Here is a 15286-nt window from a genome sequence, read left to right as displayed (position 1 = left end):
TGACCTACTGTTCTGAATACAGCCTCTACAGTACTTACTGTCTGCTTCTCTGACCTACTGTTCTGAATACAGCCTCTACAGTACTTACTGTCTGCTTCTCTGACCTACTGTTCTGAATACAGCCTCTACAGTACTTACTGTCTGCTTCTCTGACCTACTGTTCTGAATCCAGCCTCTCCAGTACCTACTGTCTGCTTCTCTGACCTACTGTTCTGAATACAGCCTCTACAGTACTTACTGTCTGCTTCTCTGACCTACTGTTCTGAATACAGCCTCTACAGTACTTACTGTCTGCTTCTCTGACCTACTGTTCTGAATCCAGCCTCTCCAGTACCTACTGTCTGCTTCTCTGACCTACTGTTCTGAATACAGCCTCTACAGTACTTACTGTCTGCTTCTCTGACCTACTGTTCTGAATACAGCCTCTACAGTACTTACTGTCTGCTTCTCTGACGTACTGTTCTGAATCCAGCCTCTCCAGTACTTACTGTCTCCTTCTCTGACCTACTGTTCTGAATACAGCCTCTCCAGTACTTACTGTCTGCTTCTCTGACCTACTGTTCTGAATACAGCCTCTACAGTACTTACTGTCTGCTTCTCTGACCTACTGTTCTGAATCCAGCCTCTCCAGTACTTACTGTCTGCTTCTCTGACCTCCTGTTCTGAATCCAGCCTCTCCAGTACTTACTGTCTGCTTCTCTGACCTACTGTTCTGAATACAGCCTCTACAGTACTTACTGTCTCCTTCTCTGACCTACTGTTCTGAATACAGCGTCTCCAGTACTTACTGTCTGCTTCTCTGACCTACTGTTCTGAATCCAGCCTCTACAGTACTTACTGTCTGCTTCTCTGACCTCCTGTTCTGAATCCAGCCTCTCCAGTACTTACTGTCTGCTTCTCTGACCTACTGTTCTGAATACAGCCTCTCCAGTACTTACTGTCTGCTTCTCTGACCTACTGTTCTGAATACAGCCTCTACAGTACTTACTGTCTGCTTCTCTGACCTACTGTTCTGAATACAGCCTCTCCAGTACTTACTGTCTGCTTCTCTGACCTACTGTTCTGAATCCAGCCTCTACAGTACTTACTGTCTGCTTCTCTGACCTCCTGTTCTGAATCCAGCCTCTCCAGTACTTACTGTCTGCTTCTCTGACCTACTGTTCTGAATACAGCCTCTCCAGTACCTACTGTCTGCTTCTCTGACCTCCTGTTCTGAATACAGCCTCTACAGTACTTACTGCCTGCTTCTCTGACCTACTGTTCTGAATCCAGCCTCTACAGTACTTACTGTCTGCTTCTCTGACCTACTGTTCTGAATCCAGCCTCTCCAGTACCTACTGTCTGCTTCTCTGACCTCCTGTTCTGAATACAGCCTCTACAGTACTTACTGTCTGCTTCTCTGACCTACTGTTCTGAATCCAGCCTCTACAGTACTTACTGTCTGCTTCTCTGACCTCCTGTTCTGAAAACAGCCTCTCCAGTACTTACTGTCTGCTTCTCTGACCTACTGTTCTGAATACAGCCTCTCCAGTACTTACTGTCTGCTTCTCTGACCTACTGTTCTGAATCCAGCCTCTACAGTACTTACTGTCTGCTTCTCTGACCTCCTGTTCTGAATCCAGCCTCTACAGTACTTACTGTCTGCTTCTCTGACCTACTGTTCTGAATACAGCCTCTACAGTACTTACTGTCTGCTTCTCTGACCTCCTGTTCTGAATCCAGCCTCTACAGTACTTACTGTCTGCTTCTCTGACCTACTGTTCTGAATACAGCCTCTCCAGTACTTACTGTCAACTTCTCTGACCTCCTGTTCTGAATCCAGCCTCTACAGTACTTACTGTCTGCTTCTCTGACCTACTGTTCTGAATACAGCCTCTCCAGTACTTACTGTCTGCTTCTCTGACCTACTGTTCTGAATACAGCCTCTACAGTACTTACTGTCTGCTTCTCTGACCTACTGTTCTGAATACAGCCTCTCCAGTACTTACTGTCTGCTTCTCTGACCTACTGTTCTGAATACAGCCTCTCCAGTACTTACTGTCTGCTTCTCTGACCTCCTGTTCTGAATCCAGCCTCTACAGTACTTACTGTCTGCTTCTCTGACCTACTGTTCTGAATACAGCCTCTACAGTACTTACTGTCTGCTTCTCTGACCTACTGTCAGAAACAGTAGGTCAGAAACAGACTGCACTTCCTGGACAGTGTAGCAACTCCACATGTTGTTGTGGTCTCTGAGAAACAGACTACACTTCCTGGACAGTGTAGCAACTCCACATGTTGTTGTGGTCTCTGAGAAACAGACTGCACTTCCTGGACAGTGTAGCAACTCCACATGTTGTTGTGGTCTCTGAGAACCAGACTGCACTTCCTGGACAGTGTAGCAACTCCACATGTTGTTGTGGTCTCTGAGAAACAGACTGCACTTCCTGGACAGTGTAGCAACTCCACATGTTGTTGTGGTCTCTGAGAAACAGACTGCACTTCCTGGACAGTGTAGCAACTCCACATGTTGTTGTGGTCTCTGAGAAACAGACTGCACTTCCTGGACAGTGTAGCAACTCCACATGTTGTTGTGGTCTCTGAGAACCAGACTGCACTTCCTGGACAGTGTAGCAACTCCACATGTTGTTGTGGTCTCTGAGAACCAGACTGCACTTCCTGGACAGTGTAGCAACTCCACATGTTGTTGTGGTCTCTGAGAAACAGACTGCACTTCCTGGACAGTGTAGCAACTCCACATGTTGTTGTGGTCTCTGAGAAACAGACTACACTTCCTGGACAGTGTTGCAACTCCACATGTTGTTGTGGTCTCTGAGAAACAGACTACACTTCCTGGACAGTGTAGCAACTCCACATGTTGTTGTGGTCTCTGAGAACCAGACTGCACTTCCTGGACAGTGTTGCAACTCCACATGTTGTTGTGGTCTCTGAGAAACAGACTACACTTCCTGGACAGTGTAGCAACTACACATGTTGTTGTGGTCTCTGAGAAACAGACTACACTTCCTGGACAGTGTAGCAACTCCACATGTTGTTGTGGTCTCTGAGAAACAGACTACACTTCCTGGACAGTGTAGCAACTCCACATGTTGTTGTGGTCTCTGAGAACCAGACTGCACTTCCTGGACAGTGTAGCAACTCCACATGTTGTTGTGGTCTCTGAGAACCAGACTGCACTTCCTGGACAGTGTTGCAACTCCACATGTTGTTGTGGTCTCTGAGAAACAGACTGCACTTCCTGGACAGTGTAGCAACTCCACATGTTGTTGTGGTCTCTGAGAACCAGACTGCACTTCCTGGACAGTGTAGCAACTCCACATGTTGTTGTGGTCTCTGAGAAACAGACTGCACTTCCTGGACAGTGTAGCAACTCCACATGTTGTTGTGGTCTCTGAGAAACAGACTGCACTTCCTGGACAGTGTAGCAACTCCACATGTTGTTGTGGTCTCTGAGAACCAGACTGCACTTCCTGGACAGTGTAGCAACTCCACATGTTGTTGTGGTCTCTGAGAACCAGACTGCACTTCCTGGACAGTGTAGCAACTCCACATGTTGTTGTGGTCTCTGAGAAACAGACTACACTTCCTGGACAGTGTAGCAACTCCACATGTTGTTGTGGTCTCTGAGAACCAGACTGCACTTCCTGGACAGTGTAGCAACTCCACATGTTGTTGTGGTCTCTGAGAAACAGACTACACTTCCTGGACAGTGTTGCAACTCCACATGTTGTTGTGGTCTCTGAGAAACAGACTGCACTTCCTGGACAGTGTAGCAACTACACATGTTGTTGTGGTCTCTGAGAACCAGACTGCACTTCCTGGACAGTGTTGCAACTCCACATGTTGTTGTGGTCTCTGAGAAACAGACTACACTTCCTGGACAGTGTAGCAACTCCACATGTTGTTGTGGTCTCTGAGAAACAGACTGCACTTCCTGGACAGTGTAGCAACTCCACATGTTGTTGTGGTCTCTGAGAAACAGACTGCACTTCCTGGACAGTGTAGCAACTCCACATGTTGTTGTGGTCTCTGAGAAACAGACTGCACTTCCTGGACAGTGTAGCAACTCCACATGTTGTTGTGGTCTCTGAGAAACAGACTGCACTTCCTGGACAGTGTTGCAACTCCACATGTTGTTGTGGTCTCTGAGAAACAGACTGCACTTCCTGGACAGTGTAGCAACTACACATGTTGTTGTGGTCTCTGAGAACCAGACTGCACTTCCTGGACAGTGTTGCAACTCCACATGTTGTTGTGGTCTCTGAGAAACAGACTGCACTTCCTGGACAGTGTTGCAACTCCACATGTTGTTGTGGTCTCTGAGAAACAGACTGCACTTCCTGGACAGTGTAGCAACTCCACATGTTGTTGTGGTCTCTGAGAAACAGACTGCACTTCCTGGACAGTGTTGCAGCAGCCTCATGTCATGTGGTGACTGGAGTACTGATGGTCTGGTAGAGGTTGGATTCAGAACAGTAGGTCAGAGAAGCAGACAGTAAGTACTGTAGAGGCTGGATTCACAACAGGAGGTCAGAGAAGCAGACAGTAAGTACTGGAGTACTGATGGTCTGGTAGAGGCTGGATTCAGAACAGGAGGTCAGAGAAGCAGACAGTAAGTACTGTAGAGGCTGTATTCAGAACAGTAGGTCAGAGAAGCAGACAGTAAGTACTGGAGAGGCTGTATTCAGAACAGTAGGTCAGAGAAGCAGACGGTAAGTACTGGAGAGGCTGTATTCAGAACAGTAGGTCAGAGAAGCAGACAGTAAGTACTGGAGAGGCTGTATTCAGAACAGTAGGTCAGAGAAGCAGACAGTAAGTACTGGAGAGGCTGTATTCAGAACAGTAGGTCAGAGAAGCAGACAGTAAGTACTGGAGAGGCTGTATTCAGAACAGTAGGTCAGAGAAGCAGACAGTAAGTACTGGAGAGGCTGTTTTCAGAACGGTAGGTCAGAGAAGCAGACAGTAAGTACTGGAGAGGCTGTATTCAGAACAGTAGGTCAGAGAAGCAGACAGTAAGTACTGGAGAGGCTGTTTTCAGAACAGTAGGTCAGAGAAGCAGACAGTAAGTACTGGAGAGGCTGTTTTCAGAACAGGAGGTCAGAGAAGCAGACAGTAAGTACTGGAGAGGCTGTATTCAGAACAGTACGTCAGAGAAGGAGACAGAAGGTACTGTAGAGGCTGGATTCAGAACAGTAGGTCAGAGAAGCAGACAGTAAGTACTGTAGAGGCTGTATTCAGAACAGTAGGTCAGAGAAGCAGACAGTAAGTACTGGAGAGGCTGTATTCAGAACAGTAGGTCAGAGAAGCAGACAGTAAGTACTGGAGAGGCTGTATTCAGAACAGTAGGTCAGAGAAGCAGACAGTAAGTACTGGAGAGGCTGTTACTGGAATTACATGCCCAAGCCAAGGTCATCTGCCCAATGTGTGTGTTTACTTTATGACACAGTTCAACAGCGAGGGAATGTTAAAAGCCTTTTTATGGATCTATGGCAGCACGTGTGTGTGTGTGTGTGTGTGTGTGTGTGTGTGTGTGTGTGTGTGTGTGTGTGTGTGCGTGCGTGCGTGCGTGCGTGCGTGCGTGCGTGCGTGCGTGCGTGCGTGCGTGCGTGCGTGCGTGCGTGTGAATGTGTGTATAAATCAGAGAGAAGTGTGTGTTTAGCAGTCTGGATGTGTCCTCTAATGCCACGAGACTCCCCTCACACTGCACGTGCCCAGAACTCTTTATCCCCGCTGCAGTGTCTCCTCTCCCCTCCCATTCCTTACCAACACTCAGGCAACTGCGCTGCTGTGAGAGTCACCTTGGCTCCATATGCCAGCACAGCTGCATCTCTCTCCTCATGGCTAGATCCAAGATGGCACCCAGTTTCTCCCTGCAGTGACCTGCTTCTCTCACACCCCTGCAGAGGCAGTTGCCCTGACAACGTCAACGACAGCCTGCTATTGGTTCAATCCCTCTGCAAACGGACAGCCTTGGTGATTATGTAATGCAGAGACAGCTTCTCTGTGTTATTGTGAGGAGGACAATGTTGATGTAATTGGTGCCAGGGAAGGCACGTCCAAGGAATTGATTAGGCTACCCAATAATGCAGTAGCACGTTGATGATGTACTGCATCCATTTCCCCATATCATCATATCAATCACTTTATTACAGTGTTGTGTAATGTTATTTAACATGACTAAAGTTAATCAGCGGAATCAGAGTCGTGTAGCCTAAAGGTCCTATCGCATAACATTCTGATGCCCCCTACATTCAAACAATTGGTCTTTAGCCTGTTGAAAAGAAATACAACGTTCCATCATTAGACTTGGCGACAGGCTCCGATGAAGATGATGCTACTTCAGGTTCCTGTCATTTACAGTGCAGTAACGGCACCGTCAGCATCTCATTCATAGTGACATGAAGGCATCGCTTACAGCATCACAGAGAGAGTGGAGCTCAGCACAGCATCACAGCCAATGACCTCAGCGGTTCTGCAGCAGAGAGAGAGAGAGAGGTGAGAGAGAGAGCGGGTGAGAGGGGGAGGGGGAGAGAAGCGGTAATGGTATGAGACGCTCCTAATCTATAACCGGAGACGCAGACGGGACAGGACTGGACCGAGAGTGTTCGGTGCAGCTCCCGCAGCATCTGTCTGTCTCTGCGCAAGATGCTCAGCAGAACCGGGGGAAACCGATCGACCAATTAACTCCGTTAGAGGGCCTGTTATGTTAAGGAAGAGAGTCAGAATGACTATCCCCAAAGATATTCCTGAAAAGTGGTTCCCCATCATTCTTCCACTGCAACAGAAGAAACAACAAGGACTAGATGCTGCTAAAACCAAGAAGAAGTGGACAGGTACTTCTGTCTGTCACTGTCACGTCAGTCATCTGTTTTATATGCAGTGTGTGCGTGTTTGTTCATTGGATGGGGAAATGTGCTGTAGCTTCCATCTGTACGATTTATTGTGTTCTGTCTGATGACAGACAGGATCTCCTTGCTGTGTGAATAAACCATTCTACATCTCATCTGTTTGTGTCAGTATTCAGTCCCTCTCATCTCATGATTACTCACATCTCTGCAGTGTCCCCCATCTCCATCATTGTGTGTGTGTGTGTGTTTCTCTGTGTGTGTGTGTGTGTGTGTGTGTGTGTGTGTGTGTGTGTGTGTGTGTGTGTGTGTGTGTGTGTGTGTGTGTGTGTGCGTGCGTGTGTGTGTGTTTATGTGTCTGTGTGTGTGTCTCTGTGTGTGTCTGTGTGTGTGTATGTGTCTGTGTGAGTGTCTGTGTCTCTGTGTGTGTCTGTGTGTCTCTGTGTGTGTCTGTGTGTGTGTGCGTGTCTGTGCGTGTGTGTGTGTGTGTGTGTGTGTGTGTGTCTGTGCACTCATCCACCATCATTTGACCTTTATTTAAACCAGTCTGTCTGTTACTGTGTCAGTTTCATTGTTTACCTTAAAAAAAAAAGACTCTCTTTCTCTCTCTCTCTCTCTCTCTCTCTCTCTCTCTCTCTCTCTCTCTCTCTCTCTCTCTCTCTCTCTCTCTCTCTCTCTCTCTCTCTCTCTCTCTCTTTCTCTCTCTCTCTCTCTCTCCCTCCCTCTCTCTCTCTACCTCTCTCTCTCTCTCTCTCTCTCTCTCTCTCTCTCTCTCTCTCTCTCTCTCTCTCTCTCTCTCTCTCTCTCTCTCTCTCTCTCTGTGTCCTCATTACGTACCCTTCCTGCTGTGCTTCAGTAGTATCTGGCTGTACAGTATTTATCAATTACCTAGACTTCTGTACAGAGCATGTTAGTCACTGGATGGAGCGACAGTTCTGTCATTTATTGGTCCATCTGGTTCTCTTGGGATGTACAAAGTAAACAATGGGACAGTATCAGACAGACCGTTCTCAGGGTTCAGTTAGGAAACATCTACAAGACCAGGCAGCAGAATACAACCCACTAGATAGAACTTTGAATGTGTGTGTAGATATAATAGTGTGTGTGTGTGTTGGTGTGTGTGAATGTGTGTGTAGATATAATTGTGCATGTGTGTTGGTGTATGTGAATGTGTGTGTATATATAATTGTGCATAAGGGGTGTTGGTGTGTGTGAATGTGTGTGGCCACGGGGTGAGTCTAAGAACTGGTGCGTCAGGAATTTGTGGCAGGTGCCGTCATGTCTAGAGAAAGAGAGAAAGGGGAGAAGGGGAGAGAGCTCCCCTGTGGATCTGCCTCTCTCATGGTAACAGATCCATGCATCATGCATCCACTCACACACACTATCCTCTCAACAGGATGATAGTAGCTTGTACAATCCTCCAGGCCTTGCTGTTATGATCTATGATAAGTCTAACCTAGTTCCTATGCTGTAGATGTCTCTGTGACCCAGTAAAGAGGTTTAAAGGCTGGATAATGGGCTGCTGTATTGTCCTGCTGCGTAGCTCTGAGAGGCACTGTGGCTGGAGGCTGGAGGGTTCTGCTGCGTAGCTCTGAGAGGCACTGTGGCTGGAGGCTGGAGGGTTCTGCTGCGTAGCTCTGAGAGGCACTGTGGCTGGAGGCTGGAGGGTTCTGCTGCGTAGCTCTGAGAGGCACTGTGGCTGGAGGCTGGAGGGTTCTGCTGCGTAGCTCTGAGAGGCACTGTGGCTGGAGGCTGGAGCGTGCTGCTGCGTGAGGCTGCCGGTCCCTTGAGGCTGTCAGGCAGGGAGCTGTATAAATGCTTAATGGGCCTGGCTAAAGACACACAATGGGTTGGATCGGGACAGGCTTGGCTTGGACGGCTTTGACTGTGGCAAAATGGGTTTGGAAGAGAAGCTGTGGTTGGCTGGTCTGTATATCTCTATCTACCTGCCTGCCAGCTGGCAAATGGCTGTTATGTGTCCAACCTGCCTGACAGCGGGCATGGGGCTGTTATGTGACCAACCTACCTGCCTGCCAGCGGGCATGGGGCTGTTATGTGTCCAACCTGCCTGACAGCGGGCATGGGGCTGTTATGTGACCAACCTACCTGCCTGCCAGCGGGCATGGGGCTGTTATGTGTCCAACCTGCCTGACAGCGGGCATGGGGCTGTTATGTGACCAACCTACCTGCCTGCCAGCGGGCATGGGGCTGTTATGTGACCAACCTACCTGCCTGCAAGCGGGCATGGGGCTGTTATGTGACCAACCTACCTGCCTGCAAGCGGGCATGGGGCTGTTATGTGACCAACCTGCCTGCAAGCGGGCATGGGCCTGTTATGTGACCAACCTACCTGCCTGCCAGCGGGCATGGGGCTGTTATGTGACCAACCTACCTGCCTGCAAGCGGGCATGGGGCTGTTATGTGACCAACCTACCTGCCTGCAAGCGGGCATGGGGCTGTTATGTGACCAACCTACCTGCCTGCAAGCGGGCATGGGGCTGTTATGTGACCAACCTACCTGCCTGCCAGCTGGCAAATGGCTGTTATGTGACCAACCTACCTGCCTGCCAGCGGGCATGGGGCTGTTATGTGACCAACCTACCTGCCTGCCCCTGGGCATGGGGCTGTTATGTGACCAACCTACCTGCCAGCAAGCGGGCATGGGGCTGTTATGTGACCAACCTGCCTGCAAGCGGGCATGGGGCTGTTATGTGACCAACCTACCTGCCTGCAAGCGGGCATGGGGCTGTTATGTGACAAACCTACCTGCCTGCCAGCTGGCAAATGGCTGTTATGTGTCCAACCTGCCTGCCTGACAGTGGGCATGGGCCTGTTATGTGACCAACCTACCTGCCTGAGAGCGGGCATGGGGCTGTTATGTGTCCAACCTGCCTGCCTGACAGCGGGCATGGGGCTGTTATGTGACCAACCTACCTGCCTGCCTGCGGGCATGGGGCTGTTATGTGTCCAACCTGCCTGCCTGACAGCGGGCATGGGGCTGTTATGTGACCAACCTACCTGCCTGCCAGCGGGCATGGGGCTGTTATGTGACCAACCTACCTGCCTGCCAGCGGGCATGGGGCTGTTATGTGACCAACCTACCTGTGTGCCAGCGGGCATGGGGCTGTTATGTGACCAACCTACCTGCCTGCCCCTGGGCATGGGGCTGTTATGTGACCAACCTACCTGCCTGCCAGCGGGCATGGGGCTGTTATGTGACCAACCTACCTGCCTGCCCCTGGGCATGGGGCTGTTATGTGACCAACCTACCTGCCTGCCAGCGGGCAAATGGCTGTTATGTGACTAACCTACCTGCCTGCAAGCGGGCATTGGGCTGTTATGTGACTAACCTACCTGCCTGCAAGCTGGCATGGGGCTGTTATGTGACCAACCTACCTGCCTGCAAGCGGGCATGGGGCTGTTATGTGGCCAACAGGGGGTTAATGCAGACTGGCTGCAGATTTATTTCAGACGCTGACCAAGGAAACAACACAACGACCTTCAGAGAGAGAGAGAGCTGGAGGGAGGAGAGAGGGAGGGATGGAGAGAGGAGTGGAGGGAGGAAGAGGGATGTAGATAGAGAGAGGGATGGAGAGAGGAGTGGAGGGAGGAAGAGGGATGTAGATAGAGAGAGGGATGGAGAGAGGAGTGGAGGGAGAAAGAGGGATGTAGATAGAGAGAGGGATGGAGAGAGGAGTAGAGGGAAGAAGAGAGGGATGCAGCAGGGAGGAAGAACGAAGCAGCAGATAGATAAAATGGAGAGAAAAGTCTGCATTACTGTAACACAATATTGCCATACCATGGCTAACACTGACAAGCCTCTCTCTCGCTCTCTCTCTCTCTCTCTCTCTCTCTCTCTCTCTCTCTCTCTCTCTCTCTCTCTCTCTCTCTCTCTCTCTCTCTCTCTCTCTCTCTCTCATTGCAGATATTATGAACAGTTAGTTGGTGAATGTTAGGGTGAATGTTAGGGGAAGCTTGCTGCAGCCCTTAGCTGGTGAATGTTAGGGGAAGCTTGCTGCAGCCCTTAGCTGGTGAATGTTAGGGGAAGCTTGCTGCAGCCCTTAGCTGGTGAATGTTAGGGGAAGCTTGCTGCAGCCCTTAGTTGGTGCTTGCTGCCCTAACCCTAACATGCCCTAAAACCTGGAACAGTCATCTAACTGACTGTAACACCCTCCTCTTAACACTCACAGATCTGACAGTATGAGAGTTTACACATTGTGAAGTGGTATAGCAGCCTACAGCTCTTATTCGATCTATAAATATGTAGGATCTTAATTTGATCACCCTGTTGTTGCAGGAAATGCAAACTTGTAGTGCATTCAAGGTTTTAAAAGGCTTCTAAAGTTTGTAATTACCACTTAAATGTCAGACTTTATTTACCCTAAAGAAAAATGTATCAACCTCTAATTATAATCCACATAATAAATCACACTTCCTGTTGCTGCAGCATTATTCTCCTGCTGTGAGAAACTGGCCAAATTAAGATCCTATCTCTCACACTGACTGCCAGCAGTGTTGTGGTACAGCTCAAACTTCAAGCCTGGTGTGTGCTTCTGAGCAGGTGTGTGCATGTTATGGACACAACTGTTTATATAGGGCCTAGGTTAATATCTTCTTATGGTCCATCAACTGTTTATATAGGGCCTAGGTTAATGTCTTATGGTACATCAACTGTTTATATAGGGCCTAGGTTAATATCTTATGGTACATCAACTATTTATATAGGGCCTAGGTTAATGTCTTCTTATGGTACATCAACTGTTTATATAGGGCCTAGGTTAATGTCTTCTTATGGTACATCAACTGTTTATATAGGGCCTAGGTTAATGTCTTCTTATGGTACAGCAACTGTTTATATAGGGCCTAGGTTAATGTCTTCTTATGGTACATCAACTGTTTATATAGGGCCTAGGTTAATGTCTTCTTATGGTCCATCAACTGTTTATATAGGGCCTAGGTTAATGTCTTATGGTACATCAACTGTTTATATAGGGCCTAGGTTAATGTCTTCTTATGGTCCATCAACTGTTTATATAGGGCCTAGGTTAATGTCTTCTTATGGTACATCAACTGTTTATATAGGGCCTAGGTTAATGTCTTATGGTACATCAACTGTTTATATAGGGCCTAGGTTAATATCTTCTTATGGTACATCAACTGTTTATATAGGGCCTAGGTTAATGTCTTCTTATGGTCCATCAACTGTTTATATAGGGCCTAGGTTAATGTCTTATGGTACATCAACTGTTTATATAGGGCCTAGGTTAATATCTTATGGTACATCAACTGTTTATATAGGGCCTAGGTTAATGTCTTCTTATGGTCCATCAACTGATTATATAGGGCCTAGGTTAATGTCTTCTTATGGTACATCAACTGTTTATATAGGGCCTAGGTTAATGTCTTATGGTACATCAACTGTTTATATAGGGCCTAGGTTAATATCTTCTTATGGTACATCAACTGTTTATATAGGGCCTAGGTTAATGTCTTCTTATGGTCCATCAACTGTTTATATAGGGCCTAGGTTAATGTCTTATGGTACATCAACTGTTTATATAGGGCCTAGGTTAATGTCTTCTTATGGTACATCAACTGTTTATATAGGGCCTAGGTTAATGTCTTCTTATGGTACATCAACTGTTTATATAGGGCCTAGGTTAATGTCTTATGGTACATCAACTGTTTATATAGGGCCTAGGTTAATATCTTATGGTACATCAACTGTTTATATAGGGCCTAGGTTAATGTCTTCTTATGGTCCATCAACTGTTTATATAGGGCCTAGGTTAATGTCTTATGGTACATCAACTGTTTATATAGGGCCTAGGTTAATATCTTATGGTACATCAACTGTTTATATAGGGCCTAGGTTAATGTCTTCTTATGGTACATCAACTGTTTATATAGGGCCTAGGTTAATGTCTTCTTATGGTACATCAACTGTTTATATAGGGCCTAGGTTAATGTCTTCTTATGGTACATCAACTGTTTATATAGGGCCTAGGTTAATGTCTTATGGTACATCAACTGTTTATATAGGGCCTAGGTTAATGTCTTATGGTACATCAACTGTTTATATAGGGCCTAGGTTAATGTCTTCTTATGGTACATCAACTATTTATATAGGGCCTAGGTTAATGTCTTCTTATGGTCCATCAACTGTTTATATAGGGCCTAGGTTAATGTCTTCTTATGGTACATCAACTGTTTATATAGGGCCTAGGTTAATGTCTTCTTATGGTACATCAACTGTTTATATAGGGCCTAGGTTAATGTCTTCTTATGGTACATCAACTGTTTATATAGGGCCTAGGTTAATGTCTTCTTATGGTCCATCAACTGTTTATATAGGGCCTAGGTTAATGTCTTATTATGGTACATCAACTGTTTATATAGGGCCTAGGTTAATGTCTTCTTATGCTACATCAACTGTTTATATAGGGCCTAGGTTAATGTCTTCTTATGGTCCATCTCTGCTCCAGTAGTGTATTGTGTCTACACTATAATGCATGTGAACTGGAAGTGTATGTGTGTATGTGTGAATAAACTATGTTAGTGAGTGTGAGGGCTGTGTGTTTTGGTAGGTCTTACATGGCTGTGTTTTGGTAGGTCTTACATGGCTGTGTGTTTTGGTAGGTCAGATGGGGCTGTGTGTTTTGGTAGGTCTTACATGGCTGTGTGTTTTGGTAGGTCAGATGGGGCTGTGTGTTTTGGTAGTTCAGACAGGGCTGTGTGTTTTGGTAGGTCAGACAGGACTGTGTGTTTTGGTAGGTCAGATGGGGCTGTGTGTTTCGGTAGGTCAGATGGGGCTGTGTGTTTTGGTAGGTCAGATGGGGCTGTGTGTTTTGGTAGGTCAGATGGGGCTGTGTGTTTTGGTAGGTCAGATGGGGCTGTGTGTTTTGGTAGGTCAGATGGGGCTGTGTGTTTTGGTAGGTCAGATGGGGCTGTGTGTTTTGGTAGGTCAGATGGGGCTGTGTGTTTTGGTAGGTCAGACAGGACTGTGTGTTTTGGTAGGTCAGATGGGGCTGTGTGTTTTGGTAGGTCAGATGGGGCTGTGTGTTTTGGTAGGTCAGACAGGACTGTGTGTTTTGGTAGGTCAGATGGGGCTGTGTGTTTTGGTAGGTCAGATGGGGCTGTGTGTTTTGATAGGTCAGATGGGGTTGTGTGTTTTGGTAGGTCAGACTGGGCTGTGTGTTTTGGTAGGTCAGACTGGGCTGTGTATTTCGGTAGGTCAGATGGGGCTGTGTGTTTCGGTAGGTCAGATGGGGGCTGTGTGTTTTGGTAGGTCAGATGGGGCTGTGTGTTTTGGTAGGTCAGATGGGGCTGTGTGTTTTGGTAGGTCAGATGGGGCTGTGTGTTTTGGTAGGTCAGATGGGGCTGTGTGTTTTGGTAGGTCAGATGGGGCTGTGTGTTTTGGTAGGTCAGATGGGGCTGTGTGTTTTGGTAGGTCAGACAGGACTGTGTGTTTTGGTAGGTCAGATGGGGCTGTGTGTTTTGGTAGGTCAGATGGGACTGTGTGTTTTGGTAGGTCAGATGGGGCTGTGTGTTTTGGTAGGTCAGACAGGACTGTGTGTTTTGGTAGGTCAGATGGGGCTGTGTGTTTTGGTAGGTCAGATGGGGCTGTGTGTTTTGGTAGGTCAGATGGGGCTGTGTGTTTTGGTAGGTCAGACTGGGCTGTGTGTTTTGGTAGGTCAGATGGGGCTGTGTGTTTTGGTAGTTCAGACAGGGCTGTGTATTTCGGTAGGTCAGATGGGGCTGTGTGTTTTGGTAGGTCTTACATGGCTGTGTGTTTTGGTAGGTCAGATGGGACTGTGTGTTTTGGTAGGTCAGATGGGACTGTGTGTTTTGGTAGGTCAGACAGGACTGTGTGTTTTGGTAGGTCAGATGGGGCTGTGTGTTTTGGTAGGTCAGACTGGGCTGTGTGTTTTGGTAGGTCAGATGGGGCTGTGTGTTTTGGTAGGTCTTACATGGCTGTGTGTTTTGGTAGTTCAGACAGGGCTGTGTATTTTGTTAGGTCAGACAGGACTGTGTGTTTTGGTAGGTCAGATGGGGCTGTGTGTTTTGGTAGGTCAGACAGGACTGTGTGTTTTGGTAGGTCAGACAGTGCTGAACAAGGCTATTCCTCAGGAGGATGAGACTAGAGGGACTGACATGCATGCTGCTGCACAGGAAACCACTGGTGTGTGTGTGGTTGAGGGGCTGGTTATAGACTGGGGTGCTGACAGAGACAAACAGGAAGGAAGTTAGCAGGTGTGTGACTGTGTGTACTGTATGCTTTTTTTCCGATTCCTCTGAAACAGGACAGGGGCAGTGTTTGCCTGACCTAACTGTGACTGTGTGTGTGTGTGTGTGTGTGTGTGTGTGTGTGTGTGTGTGTGTGTGTGTGTGTGTGGTGTGTGGTGTGTGTGTGTGTGTGTGTGTGTGTGGTGTGTGTGGTG

General features: G+C 47.6%; 1 protein-coding gene across 1 annotated transcript in view; it reads left to right on the top strand.

The window, feature by feature from the left end:
* Nucleotides 1-13439: 13439 nt before the first annotated feature.
* Nucleotides 13440-15286, top strand: part of LOC120047298 (phospholipid-transporting ATPase ID-like) — a 44280-nt gene continuing 42433 nt past the window's right edge. The window contains exon 1 of the mRNA XM_038992823.1: nt 13440-13453. Coding sequence (XP_038848751.1) covers nt 13440-13453 — 14 coding nt within the window. The remainder of the gene's footprint in view (nt 13454-15286) is intronic.

This window comes from Salvelinus namaycush, chromosome 5 (genome assembly GCF_016432855.1).
Source record: "Salvelinus namaycush isolate Seneca chromosome 5, SaNama_1.0, whole genome shotgun sequence".
Taxonomy (NCBI): Eukaryota; Metazoa; Chordata; class Actinopteri; order Salmoniformes; family Salmonidae; genus Salvelinus; species Salvelinus namaycush.
The sequence above is the reverse complement of the archived record's forward strand: the minus strand, read 5'-3'. Positions and strand labels throughout refer to the sequence as shown.